Consider the following 20,262-nt stretch of genomic DNA (forward strand, 5'->3'; position numbering starts at 1 on the left):
AGGAACCGGAGACATCCAGATATAACGGATGAAGACGATATCCTGATTTTCTTTCACTAATCTTGCGTCATAAACAGTGACTGGGTGGAGTAAAATTACGCCGGAACTTTCCAGCAGGTTTACCTCTGACACAGGACCAGTGAGTTGAAAGAATACAGCAATTGTCCGAGGATGCGTAGCAATATTTGTCCAGGACTTTGAGTCTCCAAACTTCCCGGGGTCTTTGAACAAATGAGCCAAATTAAGTTCCACCCTCTACGCAACATGTCAAACAAATGCTGGTGAACGAATGCTAGCTTATTCAGCTGTGCAGTGTTCCTCGATTTTTCAGCATACACTGGCTTCACTTACAGGTCGAAATATCCACGAAAACCCCCGAATCTCCTCACACTACGAACAATATGTAAGTAGCACAGCGAAAGAATAGAGCTTTCTTCCGATGGGTGAAACTTCCATATAAGAAGTCGTTGCTCGAGGAGCTAGTCAACACGTGTGACCGCGTGATGTGGATCCCGTGACTGAAGGATGAACGGCACTATATCCTGCCTGAGTGCGAGCGAATCACACCGCCTGTGACCGAACGGTAAAGCGTTCAAACTACAAGCCAGGAGGAGGTCGCGGGTTCGAGACTCTCCGGAGTTTCGTGAGATGCACACTGTTGATGGTTCCCAATAAGGATGACACAGCTGTACGGCGCTTTTCGGCTTTTCAGCATAGATTGACTTCAATTACAGAAGGGAATCTCCACGAATGCTGGTAACCGAAGATGAGGTTAAGCCTAAGTCAAAACTTGGTGAGGCTCTGTGTCGAACTGTGGATATTACACTCATAATAGGGATAGCATATTTCGTGTTATAGTTTCCCGCAGATGACACTTTCAGGTGGCTGTAGCTGTGACATCGTATGATCTTGTTGTTTATTGCAACTAATGGTTGCTGGGCAAGGCCTGAATAAGGATGCGCTTCAACAGCGTCACAGTTCGTGATAGGTGAAGGCTGATCTGTGTGACACACGATGGATAAACGGGGAGAATCAACAGAAAATCTGTTTACCGAAGCCCGTAGACGGTGGAAAGCGTAGGTGGCATTCCGGTGTGGGTGGAAGCATCCGAGGTCCAAATTTACGTACACGCAAAGCAACAATACTAGCCGAGAAAGTTCTGTGAACAGCTATTTGGCTTCTTTAAAGATGTACCTTCCAAAGTGGCTTCCAGCATACCACAAACGGATGCTACTTCCCAAGCATCACATTCGAAGTCGGTCCCATGGAGAAACGTCCAATACTAGCCGAGAAAGTTCTGTGAACAGTTATTCGGATTCTTTGAAGATGTACCTTCCAACGTGGTTTCCAGCATACCACAAACGGATGGTACTTCCCCAGAATCACATTCAGGGTCGGTCCCATGGAGAAAAGTTACTTTGTGGGACCTGCACACCAGGTGCCACTGAAATCTTTTTAGCTGGGCCAATCCATTTACGCCAGTGTTTTCTGCTATGTCTTACGGATGACCGGCATTCAGAAACGCACCAGCCTTTTCAGCATACAGTTCAATGCTCCATTCACCACTAATTCACCGCAGGTAGGCAGTAGTCTACACTTGTCAGCTTGCTCAGCACTTTTTCCCACATCGGGCTTATACCCAACCTAGGTATTACCCTCTTTCTGAAAACGTGCTTGACATTTGGTGAGTCCACCATCAAATGAGAAGGGTAGCAGGCTACGAATTCCTATTGCCTAATGTGATATCCAATTAGGAGATTCATCCTTCAATCCAAGGACGGTCCAAGGAGCATATCGATAGAGTTGTGTTCGATGGGCCCAACGGTTTGTCGAAAGGGTAAAAAATAAGGCTAATTTCATGCGATTTGAATTCAAGTAGGACTTAAGTTTGACGGAACCTTGAAGGCTGCGCCTACCTGATGAGCTCTAAGAAGGGCGGGTCGTGGGCTGTCGAAGAATTTTCAGCAACCTTATGAGCAGTGCATAAGGTTGTTTCCATTTCAGAAGGGCTTGGTAAACAGCCAGTAGTTTTTTAACTGGGTGATGTTTCGCCTTTGACACAAAAGCTTCATCATGACAAGCTTGCAGGTCACCAAGTTGGCCAGATTTTAGGGCAGACCGAGAACCGATCAGCAAGACCTCCTCACATTAGCATACTGTTTCATGGTAGAATGTCAATTAAAGGGACCTGTCGGCCAGTGTGCTTGCCTAAATCTTACGGTTGATGGGTTGGGGGAATTTGAAATTACTTTTGATCGCGTTTGCTTCATCGGTCTTCCACTTCACGGTGTTCACCACAGGTGCCACTGGTGAATTTCGTTGCTCTGTGAGTGCTATGACAATTATGTTGTGGTGGGGGGGGGGGGTTGAGTAACATTAAGTACACTTCAGATCTAAGCTACTTCTGTTGATGACTCTTCTTTCTGAACATCGCACACCGCCGCCTGCCAGATCGACTGATCTAACACCGTTCTCCAGACGCTTGCCAGTTCTACGCCTTCTATTCCCTAACCGTCTCTTCTGTATAGACCTTAGTGCAGTTGTTGCACTTATTTTTGTGGACACAATCCCTGGTTTTGTTCACCAGGAGACAATCTTTTAATGGCACCAATGTAGAACGCAGTGTTCTCTTCTGGGAAGCTACTATCATGTTGGCCGTATTAAGAATCCCTCGAATGACTTTCCGTTTCCCTGGTTTACATGGAATAACAGCGGTCCCATGCCATTCTCGATTGGGTTTCGCCACCGGTATGAGCACCCTTCGTAAGCAAACTAGTTTGTTTGTTCTTTACTTCAGTTTGGACCGCTGTCCGATCAACTTCTTCTGTGCACAGGACCCTTACACGCCTAAACATTGATGAGGCAATACTAGCGGATGCCGACTTCGGATAGGCATATGAGTTGTTCACAATCGCCAGTGTCAGTTGGCTTCTCATACATTGTGATTTTAGTTCCCTTCGGCTTTGTGTTATGCAGTGCAGTGTACCCGAAGTTGGCTCTAGCTCCATGCTGAAGTTGATGTTTGGATTCAGGTCATTCATTTAGTTGTGAAATTGAATGGTCTTGTCTTGTTTTATTAAGGCAAAAGAGTAGTCTACACAGATACAGAACATCTTCCGTGGGTATGGGAGTTCTGGTTAAAGGTTTCTGTTCAAAATCTTCCGTAAAATTGTTTGCCAAAACCGGGGATATTGGAGACCCAATTTACAGACCTTCTTCTTGAGTGTAATCTACGGATTCAAAAGCGAAGAGAATGAAATTCAGACATGCTTTTATACCTTCCACTATTTCTATAATGTAAAAGCTGTGTCTGCTCTGGAAGGGTGGTGCCTGCTAGTAGCATTCGCTTGGTTATTTCTGGAGATTTCCCCTTTTGACACATTTGTATATAAAGGGTTGACATCGAAACTTACAAGAATCTAGCCAACCCATCGGGTGCGGAACCTACTCTCCCTACTATCGATCCCAATGGGACACCTGGTTTATGGATTTTTGGTATGCTGTAAAGAAGTAGGTGGATTGCACTTTTGGGCACAATCGATACCAGTTTCCTTGCCTTAAGTGGTTTATCGTGGACTGCAGTAACTGCCAATTTCAGCTTTACTCCTATTCTTTATGGATGTTGATCCGCCGGTAAGGATCTTCAGCTAGGTGTTGCTTGAGCCTCTGTAGATAAGCACTCTTTTTCATCTTCACAGTAGCCTCGCTCTTATCCGCCTTTGTGATCACTATTTTGTCCACCTGTTTGGGGGTGTTTGATGCTCCCCGTCCTGTTGGCGTAATATTTAGAGCTGCTGGAACTTAAAGGCTGTGACCAGCTGTACCCGTAGCTTCTCCGCCTCCATTGGTGTAAGTCTTTGAAACAGATTCAACGCTGGGGATAAAACGTCCCGCCCTTATCACCCTTTTGCTTACTCCAAAATTCAAGCCATTCTCTAACGAAGTACGCTCTTCCTCATTTAGCGGTCTGTTTGATGAAGTTACTGCGCTACAGTAGCTAGTAGGTGGCTCAGACTTGGTCATGGCCTCAATAGAAGACTGAGTTTTAGAGAGTAACTTTTCCAATTTACGTATCCGCCGTTCTTTATAGTGTTGACATTGAATGGTTTTCACTCCGGTCGCTTTGGTTTCGAGTAACTGGTAGTCTGTGGGGGAGAGCACGAACTAAAGATCTTGGCTGAACCAACTTGCGTGGTGACGGATATCACATAAACCCCGAGTAGTTAAGTAGACCCACTGTTTGAGGAATGACTTGTCCGCTGAGAATGCCATTCGGACAGAAGCGAGTGACGTGTCCAATGGCTTAACCAGTGAAGAAGTGGGGATTAAGCTGTGCTTCGAGCATCTTTTATTGTTTCCGAGGAGCCTCAGCAACGCAGTTATCGTTTTTAAGAAAGACAACATGCAACCAAAGTGTAGTCCAAGCTGAGAAACGATTGCCCGTGAAAAGCAAATTGATTTGCAAATAAGTTTATTTGTCACCAGTCCAATTTGGGTTCAAGTAGAACCTGATGAGCCCCAAGAAGGGCGAAACCGGTCGTCGATTGTCGAAGAGTTTACAGTAACCGTGTGGGTATTCTCTCGAATACCACACCAACTGAAACATGAGGCGCCTTTGTGCAGCAAATTCAGTTGAAGAATAATAAACGAGAAATTCAGTTGAGTCTTCTGTGAAAACCAGATTGATTTGCAAATGAGTGTATTTGTCGATAGTGGTTTCTAGTTCCAGTCCTAAACGTATCATGCACACAGTGGTTTCATTTCAAATGCTCCTATGTATATACAGATGTATTGTCTGAAGTAACCATTTCTGGCTAGTCCCTTGGAGCTTCTGTTGAGTTCTAGAATCCTAGAGGAAGTGCAGTCTGGCTGAGATGATAAACCAGTCGTCGAGTGCAATATTGGACACCCCTCCCCCGAGAAGAGACCAAAATTGATCAACTACGCTTGTTTGACGAAAGATCCGGTGTTTAGGTGTTACTGAAAGTTCCGAACACTGTTCACGGATACAATGAACCAAATTGTCTCGTCCTCCTTCGTGGATTACTTTGTCCACTGTGCAGTCGCGTGTGTGGTAAACATATATTGCCGTCCGAATCAAATATCCATATCATTCCGGTCGCACTGAGGATTACTGAATGTCTTATTGCAATTTAAACCGATCGTCCGAAATGAATCAGCGCTGTTTGAGATTTGGCCAAGCGCCCAACAACAAACACATCTGTAGCTCTACGACGAAAGTTGCTGTACACACCACGTAATAGTTTAGCGAAGTCACTTATTACTGCTTGTGCTAAAATAAGCGTGTGCTTCGAAACGGGGTAGATTTCGTTCCAGTTCAAGAAGGACTTCAAACTGAGAGCCCATGGATAACTGACAGGTAATGTCTGTAAGGGCATGACGCGAAAGAGTTATCTAACTAAACACCGATCCATATTTGATACGTGGATGTTTGTACATTGGTCTCGGTCAGTTCAATAGGGCAAGGACTTTCATCTAGTACAGAACACATCGAGGTTTACCCACTGAAGAAGCACCTAGTGTGGCTGAACCCTTCGGAATCCGACCACAGCTTCACCGTAAAAGCCTGTAGCATCATTTGACAGACATCCTAAGAGATCTATTCTTAATATGGCCCGCTGTGAACTGAGGGCATCTCAGACTAGCCAGACGAAGTCGATGATGCGATGGTCAATAAAAGAGAAACCATAGAATAAACTAACACAAGGAGAAAATGGAGCGGCTTGCAGGGAAAAATCAAGGAACTGGCGACTAAAAAGTATCAGCTGTCCAGGGAGACGGATCCACAATCAACACCACGATCAATACACTTTTTCGTTTTCTCATCTCCCTCCAAAAGACGACCATTTCTGGCCAGACCCTTCAGATGATCTCTACAGAGGAGTACGGATTTAAGCCACTTGACTATATCACAAGAGCGAATCAAAACTTCGCTTTAAGCACACCGCCATATTAACCAAAGACGGTTCGAACTAACCGTATAAGTAAACGGTAGAGTTACAAGACCACTGGTAAACCATCGAGTCAATTGGTCACAAAATAAGGGAATAGATTCAGAGAAAACGAAAAAAAGAGATCAGAAATCCAAACGTGGAGATGAGACCGTCCTTCCGGAAATTCGAAATTTCTTGATTAGTCAGTCGTTTGAAAATCAAATGCATTGGAAAATGAGTACATTGTCCCAGACATGAACTCACTGAAAATAGTCGAAATAATGATGATTGTACACAAAAGCATTGATTGAGACAAATGCCATGAAATCGTCCCCAGACCAGAAGGAAAGTACACCCAGACTGGACTGGAGTCACGTGAGCGGAAAGATTGAAACAAAAGGTTCTGGATGAATGTACATGCGAAAGAAAAACTCTACAGTTGCGCAAAATACAAGGTGAACGATACACAGTGATTAAAAATGAAAACATAATTGCTTCGGGATCGTGCAGAAAGAGTCTTGGAAAGTGCTCCAGATGCAGATGATTTCATGGAGGTAGTAGGCGAGCCTATGTCGTGGAACTTTGGAGCTAATGATGCCAGGCGTATCAGGTGCCATTAGTGTGAGCCACATCGGCGGATGTTAGACGGGTGGAGCCCGGAGCTCCGCGCACATCCGCCATGTTCATCCCGCTGGCGGCAGTAGACGATGAAGGGGGCACAACACCATTTACTGCGATTGTTTTGCGAGCCCCATTCAAGTTTAATGCCCCAACCTCTGGTGGCTCAACATTTTCATATACATTCGTGGCCAAATGTTGGAAGATTATCAGTAATTGGCTAAATGTGGGTCTGGCATCAGGATTGTAGGCCCAACAGTCGTGCATCACCGCAAACACTTCATCCGTCGCCAGACGTGGTCGCGGGAGACGTACTCCCTCTTCGATTTGACGCAATACCTCAAAACTATCCTGGTCCGCGTAGGGATGCTCACCGAGAGAGAACATTTCCCATAGACAAATACCAAAGGACCACACATCGCTGGCATGACTGAAAGTCTTGTAGTATATTGACTCAGGTGCGTACCATTTGACGGGCCATTTGCCCCGTTGTGTTGCTTTGTAGTAATCTGATTCAACACCGACGGCTCGTGAGAGTCCAAAGTCGGATATTTTTGCACAGGACTGATTTGAAAGGAGGACATTTCGGCAGGCAAGATCGCGGTGGACGAACCCTGAAGACTCAAGATAGCTCATTCCACTGGCAATCTGGATGGGAAGTAAAACAAAGCGATTGGTGAAGCGGTAGTTAAATAGAAACACCGCACGTTGATAAGAAAACACAGCCAGGCAGAAACTAGTACACCTCGCCACATTTTCACTTTCGGTGGCGTACAGATAGTATCCGACGCAAACGCCATTGATTGTGCCTAATCATCAAACGGTTGCTACATGAGGGTTGACGGGAAAGTCGACTGAGTTGAGTGAATTTGTTTGATACGTTGCGAACATTGGATATGGCTACTTTAGTTACTGCTTTGGATCAACTTTTAGACAGACTGAAAGGCAGCATTCAGCAGACATCAAGGATAGGCTGCACAATCCCAAGCAGGGAAAAAGGAAACCCAAGATGAGCATTTTGTCTCATACCTGAAAGGATACTGTAGCAGTTACATTTTGTTCAACACGTGCAGCGCCGACGGGACTCGTCAGTCGCCCAAGAGAGGAATGTTTCGTAGCCCCAGACAAATTAAGTAACCCCTAACAATTGACTAGGTTCATTGTAGCTGATGGCCTAGAGATAATCTTAACCCGACCATTGCCGCCAAAATAGCACGAACTATTGTCATCCCGGACACATGGCTTGCTGGTATCCGCTTCCGGACCTATGCCGACAGACTTCCGCACATGTGCTTTGCGTTGTGCAGCCCATAAAACCAACTGAAGGTCCCTGTCTATATCCGATGTAAAGGCGAGAAAAAAACACCTGGGATTGAATAGAAGGGGCCATTTATAACGCCCACTAATGACCCATATTTGCCGAAACAATGTGGAGACAACTAAACAGTGTGTGCGCAAAGAGTGGTCAGTATCACCCATAATTGTCACACACATGACTAGCTAGGGTTAACCAGCAATGTGCTTAGTCTGTACAAAGCTGGTCAATTCTAGGACCATTATAAGCTTCCCATTCTGGAAAATCAGGCTGAGGCGGGATATTTACAAATTCAATAAAACGATCGACTCCCTTGAAACACATACGTAACAGGAACTGCTGTTTGTGCGATCTGCATTCCTATTACTCTCGGTTGAACATTCCTCCTGTTCGACACAGTAATTCAGGCAATTCCACACCAAAGTGGAAAAAACTGGACTCAAGTTTCGCTATTATTAGAGTTCATCGGAAGCTTGAGCTCCCAAAATTTGATATGCGAGTTGGACGCGTTACCGAAACCTAATCATGCTAGACAGACTTGCATTATCGCGTCTCCACAGACAAACGTGTTTACCCTTGAGTGATGCGATTGGTTTATCGAACGTCTTGCACGACAGATGAAGTATACCACCACAATGGCGAACAGAGGCAAAGCGATAACCTAAATCAGGGGCTTGCAGTGGGGAACACCAAAAGAACACACCAGAAGCACAATCATATTTATCTTTGTAGTGTACTACTCATAAGGTTGCTGAAAATCCGTCGACAGCCCACGACGACAATCATATTTTTGAGCAGCACGTAGCCTATCAACACCGCCATTATTGCTGACCTTGAAAGTAAAGCACGCAAGTTCGGTAGCCTGACAGAATACAGTATCATATTCATGGATAATTACTTCAACACTGCTTATCCCACTGCCTTTTATATTCCGTCTGAGTGAGCACACAACACTAGCTATTTGATCAAAGGTCCAATAAACGTTTGTCCAATGAATGAGTGTGACTTGAACTGCTTGCAACAGAAGCTCACAATGAAGATAGACAAATAGTAAAAACATCGTTCAGCTGTAACACCATTTCCGTGCCTAACTGCCATGCCATCCAAAGGAAGTACGAGAGCTGAGATACCGCCAAGTTGCCCAAGCCGGGGAAAACCGTATTAGTCGTATAAACCAGTCTATCTATGAAATTCAAGCAGGTGGGTTACAGATATGTGACGTGATGCAATGTATGGGGAAATCGATTGATGGTCGAAGTTGACATCATTCGTCGATTCCGCATGATTCACTCTGAGGCACTTCAAGTGCTAATAACTGATAGCTGGATGCGACTTCATGAACTTTACAACCGAGTAGCTAAAACTAAGAGTGAGTGTTATTGCGAGGGACTGAAAGTGTTCCAGAGAACTGCAGAAGATATCAGTAATTGGGCAGTCTAGTTACATCCAAATGACGCGTTTTTACATTGAGATCCGAAGCGAACACATGGCCTTCTGAAAGCGACTTATGGTTGAGAAAACGGCGAACAGCCAACTCGTGGAACTTGGACTAGTCGTCTGCTGTCATCCTAGTGAACATATCTGGGTATCGTACTGGAGTGGGACGCCATCCGCGGGACTGACACAAAATCTTTTGCCAACATGAGCCCAGCGTATAACGCGGACAAAGACCATAGATGAGCAAGCCCGTCAATGAGACACGTGTCATATACTACGTGCAAGGAGAGTCACATAGGACGTGAAGGTTCCACCACGCCCAGGCTGGTATCTAGGCCCGCCTATCGAAAATCTTTCGTCCATGCTGATGTAGAGTGAAAAAAATTTCTTTGGTAGACAATGTCTGAGAATGAGTGGCACACGCACTAACTAGCCTAACCTGTCAAACTTTATCTGTTGCTCTAACGATGCCGACTAGTCAACAAGCCCTGCCTTACATACTTCAGTCTGAATAATAGATAGACTGAACTGAGCAAGCCAATAGAAGTGAATTTCAGAGTGTTCTGGTGAAGTGCACGCCCCAGATTTGAGGATATCACTTGCTGGTTGTTGTTTTACGTTAGGCCATACTTGCAGTACTTGATCGAGTGTGACGAACAGGTAAGCTTTTCATACTATCGCTACGGTAACTGTCTCATGGAATAACTATGGGAAAATTTAACTTTAGTCCTCGTTTCACAGAGGCTGGGTAGCTTTAGTCCCACCCTTGTCCGGGATGTGTAATTGAAGTTCACAATGATGACATCAGGCTATAAACGGCGGAATCCTTAGGATATCGCAACCGGGGTTTGAAGGCACAAGAACATATCGTGACTGTCATCAACGGTCTGTGACAAACACAATCAGCTGTGAGCCGCACACAACTGTGTTTAGTGCTCCTTGCTGTCGTATCAATCTCACTGTACTCTGATAGCTTTATTCTTGCGTCACCTACCTTTTTGGACAAACTGGATAGCCAATGACAAAACCAGGAAAATCTGCGTTAGAAATTTGTCGCAACGCCTAAAGTGGCAGAGCCAGTCATAGGCGCGTTGTTTCACTTTGTGTCGGTGCGGCCATGCAAAGGTTAGGCAAAGAAACGAAGCAACTTAGAAGCCAAAATGACATGACTTGCGCCCCATCAACCATTTATTTACGCGTTTCGGAACAAAGTGAGGAACGCCTTCAAAGTGGGTAAGATCATTTCTGTTATTAAGGTTTGTTCTTACGGTACTTTCAAAACAAAGTAGAAACAAGAGTAGAAAAAGTGGCTTAAGCTCCCATATAACCACCATTTATGAGTGATCTCATTTACTAAGGTGAAAGAATCTGAAATACGCGTGAAATGTTGCGATAGAGATATATAGTGGAGTAAAAAACCAAATGAGGAACATTGGGAAGGAGAAGGGAAAAGACCTAGGACAGGCACTGAAAACCTCGTTGATTCGGAATGCGAAGTGAATGCATAACAACATGTCAAACGACCCTTTTGAAGGGTCAGCACCGCTTGGAACCCGATCATTGGCGGTTGATGAGACAATGCGGATCACCCTTTGTAGTCAAGGATCGTGCTCACAGACACAATCGATACGGGGCTCCTCTCGTTCATCTGTGGCACCCTTTCAGTACCTAGCTGCACTGCCAACGAAAGGAGGTACGAAAGGTGAGATATTGCCAAGTTTCCCAATCCCGTACATAGGAGCAGTCGAGGTGCTGAGGTTGGGTTTGAATCACGAACGTTCCGGTTCGTAAGCTGGCGCCTTAACCAATGTGCCAACTCGAGCCCCCTGAACTTCCCCACATGGTCACAAACAAACAACTGATCATCCCCACCCCTGACTCCTATTTACCACGGTCGTTGGTGAGCAGTGTGAACCCCTTGAGTAACTTGATTTTAGGCCTGAGGAACAAAAAGTAAAATTAACTCTTCTTAAAGAAACACTACTCATTAGGTTGTTAAAAACTGTTCGACGCAACGGATTTCTTGGGGGTTCGTCAGATTGAACAATATTATACAGGAGGAATTCAGCCGGGATTCAGCTGAGCTAAAACCAAATTGCTTTGCGAGTGTTTGTCTACCAACTTCTTCCTGCATTCGTTACGATCCAGCCGGCAGAAAGTACGCACCGAAAAGGGATCGAACCATAGTTCAATGGCACACGCATTTTTCATAAATAAAGACAAACAGTGCAGGACACCTGGAGCAGGAAAAACTGGAATTCGGCGAAAAATCAGCCACCAGCATTCGTATTAAGCGAACATCGACGTTTAAGTTAGTCCCTCCTCTCAAGAGGTGATAATTTCCCGATACACAATTTCCTGCCAGACGAGTAAACTAGATAAAGGACCGTGTGGCTAAAGTACGGCCAATCGAAAAAAAAACCCTAGGCATTTAATGAGATAGGGGGAGACATAGCTGAAGCTGAAAGTTCAAATTACCTGCATAGCCCAGTTGTACAGCTCGGGTAGCTGACATCGTTCGGGGTAGTCGAGCAGATAGTCCAGAAGACTGCCCAATTCAGCCAGTTCCAAAATCATCATCAGACGCTTGTTTTCGCACACTCCATAGATGGTGACGATGTGTGGGTGTGAAAGCTGCATCATGATTGTGGCTTCTTTCAGAAAATCGAGGCGTTGAGATGGCTGGACAAGGACCTGGTAGATAGCAGAAGTGCAAGTTTTACGGATGGACGGACGAACAGAGGGTTCATTGTATCGGACCAATAGGTGTTTAAAAATATAGCATTGAAGTGTGTTTCCTCAAGTTAACAAGTCCGGAATGAATTTGAGTAGCTCGTCACGTGACAGAATAACTTTCAGATGTAATATCGGAACAAAACAACAGATAGGCAACGCCATATTGATAAAATAGAACCAACAGTGGGTATATCATGCACAAAAAACCCAATGAAACATATCCCCGATAACGGACTACAACGAACAAACATGGGGTACTCATGAAAGAAGATGATATTATTTCAGTCAATTTTCCTAGCTACCCTACTTCAGTTTATGTGATTATGAACGGGAAAATAAAGTCAAGTCAAAGCAGCTGATTTGCAATAACTCTCGATTTTCGTCAGAACATCACAGTTTAGAACCACGGTCCTCTACGAAGAGAAGTCCCTGGAAAAAAATTCACCTCACCGATACTCAACTTAAGAAGCAACTCGCTTCAAAGTTAGTTTCCCATCATCTACACCATAGCGTGCGGCCCCTTCTTGAAGAGAGGTCAGATTTATTCTTTTTTTGGATTTCCACCATAAATAAATGATGGACTACCATCCATGGGAGTTAGAGTAGTGTGCAAACACGAAGACTGTCCACGTGAGTTGGCCAGTGTGTTTGGGTTGGTGACACTAATCGATGGACTTTCAGGGACGACTAAAAGTCGATAGCCGATGACCAAAGTAAATGAACTGGAATAAACTGCTTTTGTAAGCCGGATGACCTGTATTCATCAGGGGAGACAGAAGAGCAGCACAACAATACTGATACTACTTTAAGTAACATGAGAATGTCCTTGTAAAAGTCCACAAAACTATCGTGTCATACAGCTAGTATAGGTTGCTCTAGCGGCCACAAATAAAAGAGCATTAGACGGAGACGCGAACTGCGAAGTAACATGAGAATGTCCTTGTAAAAGTCTACAAAACTATCCTGTCATGAAGCCAGTATAGGTTGCTCTAGTGGCCACAAGTAAAAGAGCATTAGGTGGAGACGCGAATTGCGACAGGGAGCAAGATAGTTAAGTAATTAGAGCCCAGATTTACTGACCTGAAGGTCTGTGGTTCGAACATGAACTCTGCCTCTGAACTTCCCCTGTCTAGGCTTGAACAACCTGGCAGTATCCTAGCCCTCATGCTTCCTTCGGGTGGCATGGCAGCTAGACACCGAAAGGGTGTTACAGCTGAACGATTATTTATTACCATTTTAAATCGCGGCCATCCGACAGTTGAGAGTAATGAAGAAGTAACAATGAGCTCCTGAACAGAATAATTTAGACGGTGTTTTCTACTGCTTGTATTTTAAAATGTCCAGGTGTTTTCCACGAAAGCTGATTCGAAACGCAGGGTCCCCGACTCAAGGTGTCCATATCGTGTGAAACTGAAGGCATTTCACACCATCTACAGAACTTTCTCTTGATAGCGGGACACTTATGGACCTTCATGAGGCCTAAAGCAGCGCACTCTAGGCTAAACGGTCCAGAAAACGAAATCACTCTGTTGTCCATCTAATCTATCAGTTTACCTGCAAGTGTGGTGACACTTGCATTGGCAGAACAGAATTACATCCCTAGCATATGATAGACGAACACTTTTCAAAGTGTGTGATGCACGAACTGAGAAAAGGATCATTAGGTGCCTAGTCGGGCATTCAGAAACTGCAAGACGCCTCTTGACCATACGGCACTCAGTTGACAATCTGAGCTATACAGATTTACTAACAGAGGTCACTAACCGTTTCCAGTAGTTGCATCATTTAGGTCGTATTTATTCAGTAGGTTTTAAAGTTGCACTATACTAACGCATGATTGTCCTTTCCGGTGAGGCAAGTGGACCGAATTACTGCTCCAAATGGGGAAATTCTGCCGCTACTTTATTCAAATGGATAAAGAAAACTCAAGACTTTTGTTGAAGAGATGCACAGTAAACTGCCGACTTCAAAGACTCACTTTCACTGCAACCTCCTGAGTGGTTCCATTATCCAAGTGCAATTGACCCCGATAAACCTCACCGAATTCCCCTTCACCTAACCGGTACAAGAGGATGACCGCGTCGCTTGGAACAAGGCGTAGTTCACCAGTGCTGGCGCACGAACTTCCTGAGGAGGTCAGGTGTAAACCGGCTGTGGCAGGCAGAAGGCCGCCCGCGCAAACAGAAGCGTTAGACATTCCCGAACCAGTACTTAGATTTTTACCATTCTGTGCGGGTGAAAAAACGTGGAAAAACGGTAAGCAACTACTAATTGAGTGGTGCAGGGTTCAAAGTCTGCTAACAAGTTAAGTGGTAACCTGCTAACCTTGCTGCGATTTTGCTTCGGATTCCCGGAGCGTACACTGGGCAGCGCAAGCGGCGCTCCCATATGACCACCATGTGGCCCCGTTGTGATAGTTCTCAGTGCCCAAGCCTCTGTTCCCCCGGTAGATGGTTCGCACTTTTTCAACTCCCGTCCACGCTTCTCCAGTCCGGGTGGGACAAGTTGTTCAATATTCAGCACCATGCCAGATGGAGACACGGCGTAGTGCAATCGCACCGGGATGCCATCAGCAAACCGACTATAGTGTTCAACAAGGTGTTCCAGTGATAAGTGCAACGGGCCCTGGAAAAATAAGGTAGAAAGAGACACGTTCACCAACTTGACAGACAGTGGCTATGAGAGTGAACTTATCGACCCAGAAAACCACCATAAGTGAAGAACAATGCAAAACAGTGTGTGCGTTGTCGAGGAGCAGACAGGCGGAACCGCACACTAAAACCACCTTATCGCTCGTAATTAAACGCGGTTACGGGCAAAAGGCCTAAGTTGCACTCGATTGGTGGGAAGATCGGGTCGCTTGCCGGTTCAACATCTAGATGAGCCCTGATTGGTTGAAAATTGGGAAACAGCAGCCAATCATATTCCAGTATCCGCTGAATACCGGCCGCCAATGGGCCGTCCACGTCTGAATCTCTAGAATGTTGACGCAGCATATACATCAAACACGAGATAATGTGTATGGATTTTTTCACCTGTTTTTGGGGCATTTACTACACCACACATACCCTAGGTGGTTCAGCTACTGACATCACTAGCCTCGGCGAGTCAGAGCGAGAGCTGAGCTTGGATGTTACCGTTATTACGAAAATTGCGGTCACCAAGAACCGACTGACGACAGTGGGTCCAGAGATGACACCTTTGAACACGAGATACTGTAGATGGATTTTTTTTATCTGTTTTTGGGCATGCACTACACTGCGCACACCCTTGGTGGTTCCGTTGCTGACATCACTAACTTCGGAGAATCAGAGCAAGAGCTGGGCTTAGATATTACCGTTATTGCAAAAATTGCAATGATCAAGAACGGAGTGACGACAGTGGCTTCAGAGATGACACCTATGAACACAGGCATCCAGCCCGTATAATAATGGGACACTGTGTTCTATCTTTGTTCAGGCACAAACTTTCGAAAAAAAAACTACTAGAAGCTATTGAATGAGATGGCGAGATTAACGAACACAAAAGGACTTTCCATAGAACGCTACAGTTCCACCACTGCGGAGCAATTTAACGTGTTGTTTTTTGTTGACAATTCTCGGCATGCGGCTTGTCCCTTATATTACACTTATTCAGCTACGCAGGGTTCGTCAAGTCGCTGGAGGTAAGGAGGAAACTAAGGAGACAGCTGTTATCCACACTTATGATCTAGAATGATGTACATACGCTGGTTTGTAGCAGTAACAAGCATAGGAACAAAGGGATAAACAAATAATGGCAAATCGTTTTACCTTGTCAATGAAGTACGCTTCTTTCGTGTCCATATGAAATGAGAAGTCGACCACTTCGATCTGATATTTGAGTGTCTGTCGTTGGTAGTAGAGAACCAGGACGAATTTGCGTTCAGACTGTGAGGAACGTCGAATGAGAAATGCACCGTCCTTGGTCGCGCCTGAGTTGGTAAAGACTCGATCAGTGTCTGCTTTGGACAGATTTGGATGATACCAGTCGGCCTGCAAAAGGCAACATAAAGGCGAGGTTGTACCAGTGCGACAAAAGTGTACTGATAATCAGGTAGAAGATTATTGTAGTCCCATTTAGTGAGAAAACCAGTTGTTGTAATGTCTGCAAAAACGTAGCAATCAATTTGTAGAGGTTTTGTGACTGCTCGAGGGACATCACGAGCAGAATAACGATGACATCACTAGATGTAGGAATATTCCGCAGCACCGTTAACCGGAGGATGTCCGGTAGGTGAGCACATTATATTTCCCTAACGCAAAGGTTCAAATGAATTGCAGCAAACAACCTCTTAGCTATGTAAGACTATGAAATAGTTATACTCCCTTCCCAGCAAATGCAAGTTATGGAATTAATGTCCCAGCACGGTATATGAAACAACGAAGCCAGCCCACACAAGAAACGCTAAAGAAACGAAAACGAAACTGGCGAATATAGCGGAAAAACATGAGCAGAGGATAACCACAGAGAAAGTGTGACTAGATAGGACAAGCGATATTTTGCATGTCTCCTCTCAGTCAAATCCATCCCAAACATACGGGAAAGAATGAATGCAAATAGGAAAGATAGTTCGTTACAACCCGTTTATTTAGAAGCACGGAAAACGGGCGAACATACCTGAGTAGTCAAGGGTGGTGTGGGTTTATAGCCGGCAAGCGCCGCGGCCAAATCCGCGAAGCCGTACCGCAGAGCCAGTTCAAACGGCATTTCAGCCTCAGCATTGCGGCCCCAAGGAGCGGCATGAAATCTCAGTAGACAGTTGACACAGTCTGCGTGGCCAAGCATCGCAGCCTCGTGTAAGGCTGTGTTACCAGAAAACGGGCATTTTATCTGAGGATTGGCACGGCCTAATCTGAGTAAAGTTTCGGCAACATGGGCGAAGCTTTTTTGACAGGCTCGGTGCAATGCGGTGAAACCGCCGCAGTCGCGCAGATTGACCAAAGCTCCGTGCTCTAACAATAGCTGGGAGACGGATGAAACATCAGCAGGATAAGTACCCACATTCAGCCAAAGAGATTCACATATTTGGTGTGATTATTCATGGGCTACATATATGCAGAGTGACAAATCTATGTGAAAGATGATGGTGATTGCAAGGTAGAGTAAGACTACTTTAGCCTACTTTAGACTACTTTTGCCAGTCAAATTAACCGAAACGCGACAGAATTATAACTAGTGGCTGTTCCACGGAACCTTCTGGCGATCCAACACGCATTGTGATCTACTGTCATTTGGTTTTCAAGAATAAGTATTATTGAAGTATTATGTATTATCTGAATAATATTTCATTTCACTTCCTTCCACAATCGATGAACCGTGAATTGATAATTAGAAGGGGAGGATGGAGTAAAACATTGAGTGTGCAAATTAGAATCAAGGTGGAGATCAACTCATTGCACTTCATCAGACCCGACTGAAATATTACCTGTCCATATCGAGAGCACAACTCATCAAGGAATGTCGATCACGATCAAAAATGTGATACCAGAGTAGTGCTGACAAATCTCTTGAACACCTTATATGACGATTATCAGCGATTAAAAAATTGTCAGGCCAAAGTGGTTGGGGAATGTACTACGCATGTTCAACCACCGTGTATCACGGAAGAAGCGATTTCTCCTCCCGAGCTCATGCTGGCGAAAAATCCGAGGCGGATTAGCCATGACATGGTCGCGCGCAATGGAAGCGACTACAGTCAGCCTGGGTATTGTAGGAAGTTTGAGTCTGACTGAGCTTGAGTTTGACTGGGATCCCGATGAGACTTGTTGAAAGTGGTTAGAGACATTAACCGATCCCGGTGGCATTCATGCCGTCATTTTCGATCCGGACTGCTTAATCAAAGTTGGGCTGCTGTTGGATGAGGTTCACCAATGACGTTAGGCCAACCACACTGATCGGGTCTCACTCCGAAATAGTGCTCCTTGTTGTTCCAAGGTGTAGACACCCTGTTCCTGATCGATTTCCCGAAGAATACAGAGTTTTTCAGCAACTCCTCCCTTTTTTCAAACTTTATTACTGTATTTTATCCTCATGGCCTGTAGGCATCAGTATTTATTACTAGCAAATGCTATCAACAGTGATGGCGAGTGGGGCTCAGAATCGGTGGTCTGTATAGCGTTCCAAAACCCTGTAATTGTGCGACATAATCGTTCAAAAGTTCTGTGCACAAGAACCAAAACCGTTCATAAACCAAATAAACATAAGTCCTAAGATTAATGTTCACAGTTAAACGAAAGCGGAGAAAAATAAAAGTGGGTGCTATTAAATGACACCAGTCAAACAGTATTACAGCTGAATGAAAGGTGAATAACTGCTTTTTATTTGTTGGTGGTTGCCGGATGTGTGGAATATACACTTACATGACTCTCACTTGAACAATCATTCTGGTGAGTCCGCACCAAAAGGGGAAGCACTGGACTGGAGTTTCGCTCTTATTGAAGGTCATCAGAAGTGAATATCCTTGGTTGTAGTGGGGTTTGATATGCAAGGTGCGAATTTACTGACCGGAGGACCGATCATTTGAACCCGACCTCCCCTGTCTGGGCTTGGGCAACCTGGCAGTATCCCAGCCCTCCTGCTTCTCTCGAGTGGCATGACAGCTAGTCACTGAAAGGGTATTACAGCTGAACAATCTTTCAAATTTTTCTATGCAAGACGAGAGTGTTACTACTACTCCACGCTGAACCCATCCGAATTTTTACGTCTGAACAGGTGAACACCTTCGCACCTGAGTGATGTGAGAGGAACGCCCGACGCCTCAAACGGCCACCCAGTAACACACCTATTTAGTATACAAGAGTGGCGACATAGAAGCTCAAGTGATAGGCATTCATTTGACTCGTCTTATCTGGTACCGATCAAAGGAGTGTGATCCGGAACAAAAACACACGCGTTCATGTTATTGTTCCTTCATAAATTACATGCTGTAGTTTGACCGATTCTCTTCAGTTAAGACAGACCGATTCAGTCAGTACGTTATTCTTAGAAGTAATACTTGCTTAGGGGTCTCCTACAAGGGGAGCAGTCCAGTTTCGAAGTAAATTTTGGGTGCTTTGGTTGAAATGATAGTCGTGCTCAGCTCACCCATGAACACGCGAAAACAAAGCGAAAACAAGTAGTCGCAAAAAAAGAATCGAACGCTTGGAGAACGGGCTAACGAGTGAACAGGCTGGACCGAATAAGGGATGCAAGTAACCACATTTACTTACCCGAACAATATCATTTGACCCTGTCTTGGCCGCCTCAATCAGTGGCGTGGCTCCACTATCAGCTGATTTTTCATTCACATATTCCGACAAACTGATCGATCCGATCGATGATGCGACACGAGTAAACAAATCTCGCACACCCTGTAAATAAATTGGACGGAAGAGAAATATGCACATAGATTTGGGATAGGAGTGCTGGTAAGAGATGTGGGCAAACAAATCAGACGCAGCACGGTCGATAGATGGAAAAATGGGGCAACAGACGAATGACCGATTACACTGGAAGTGTACATTTAATGCTGATAAACAGTAAATAGGCCGAAGTGACTCAAAATTTGATTACTATCAGTAACCCCAGGCTGTGCGAATACCACAGAAAGTTTACAGTGCGAAAGGAAGTTGGAATGCCCTGCAAGAAGCGAAAAAACGAGGCAAGGCGGCCGCTTTATTGAACTTCCGGTATTAGCAAGTATTTCGAATTGTAATGACGAAACCAATGGAGGCGTAGAGAGTATACAGGCGTTCAATTTTCACCATAACCTCGAGAAAAATTCAGTTGTTTTTTTTATTCGAAGCTGTAAATAATCGAACAGCTGAAGGAGCATAGTCGAAATCGTTCAGCTGTAGCACCCTTTCAGTGCCTAGCTGCCATGCCACCCGAAGGCTGCACGAGGGCTGGGATACTGCCAGGCTGCCCAAGCCTAGACAGTAGGAGTCGAGAGGCAGAGGTCGGGTTCGAACCACGGACCTTCCGGTCAGTAAATTCGCGCTCTAACCACTTGGATCGAAGGAGCATGCAACTTCCCAGGCAAATATCGAACAAGAAGAGCAAACGAAATCGAACTAAGGTGCAAAACTAGGCCACCCTAGGAACAGCAGGAGGGACGAAACCAGCTGTTAACATAAAACGGGAGCGCTCTTCCGGCGAGATGTCTCAGTGGTTAAAGCGCTGACCGGGAGGTCCGTGGTTCGA

General features: G+C 45.1%; 3 protein-coding genes across 3 annotated transcripts in view; 1 reads left to right on the plus strand and 2 right to left on the minus strand.

The window, feature by feature from the left end:
* Positions 1–20,262, plus strand: part of T265_01777 (hypothetical protein) — a gene marked incomplete at both ends in the record, with an annotated part of 42,681 nt that overhangs the window by 10,948 nt on the left and 11,471 nt on the right. The window contains one exon of the mRNA XM_009165867.1: positions 15,697–15,724. Within this exon, the coding sequence (XP_009164131.1) occupies positions 15,697–15,724 (28 nt within the window). The remainder of the gene's footprint in view (positions 1–15,696; positions 15,725–20,262) is intronic.
* T265_01776 (hypothetical protein) overlaps positions 5,637–20,262 on the minus strand; it is a gene marked incomplete at both ends in the record, with an annotated part of 25,654 nt that continues 11,028 nt past the window's right edge. Inside the window, 7 exons of the mRNA XM_009165866.1 lie at positions 5,637–7,220; positions 11,803–12,018; positions 14,039–14,287; positions 14,386–14,685; positions 15,852–16,073; positions 16,699–17,043; positions 19,290–19,430. Of these exons, the coding sequence (XP_009164130.1) occupies positions 6,561–7,220; positions 11,803–12,018; positions 14,039–14,287; positions 14,386–14,685; positions 15,852–16,073; positions 16,699–17,043; positions 19,290–19,430 (2,133 nt within the window). The remainder of the gene's footprint in view (positions 7,221–11,802; positions 12,019–14,038; positions 14,288–14,385; positions 14,686–15,851; positions 16,074–16,698; positions 17,044–19,289; positions 19,431–20,262) is intronic.
* Positions 13,143–20,262, minus strand: part of T265_12862 (hypothetical protein) — a gene marked incomplete at both ends in the record, with an annotated part of 19,616 nt that continues 12,496 nt past the window's right edge. Inside the window, 8 exons of the mRNA XM_009165897.1 lie at positions 13,143–13,349; positions 14,039–14,287; positions 14,386–14,685; positions 15,852–16,073; positions 16,699–17,033; positions 18,586–18,687; positions 19,286–19,430; positions 19,881–20,060. Coding sequence (XP_009164161.1) covers positions 13,143–13,349; positions 14,039–14,287; positions 14,386–14,685; positions 15,852–16,073; positions 16,699–17,033; positions 18,586–18,687; positions 19,286–19,430; positions 19,881–20,060 — 1,740 coding nt within the window. The remainder of the gene's footprint in view (positions 13,350–14,038; positions 14,288–14,385; positions 14,686–15,851; positions 16,074–16,698; positions 17,034–18,585; positions 18,688–19,285; positions 19,431–19,880; positions 20,061–20,262) is intronic.

This window comes from Opisthorchis viverrini, assembly GCF_000715545.1.
Source record: "Opisthorchis viverrini unplaced genomic scaffold opera_v5_19, whole genome shotgun sequence".
Taxonomy (NCBI): Eukaryota; Metazoa; Platyhelminthes; class Trematoda; order Opisthorchiida; family Opisthorchiidae; genus Opisthorchis; species Opisthorchis viverrini.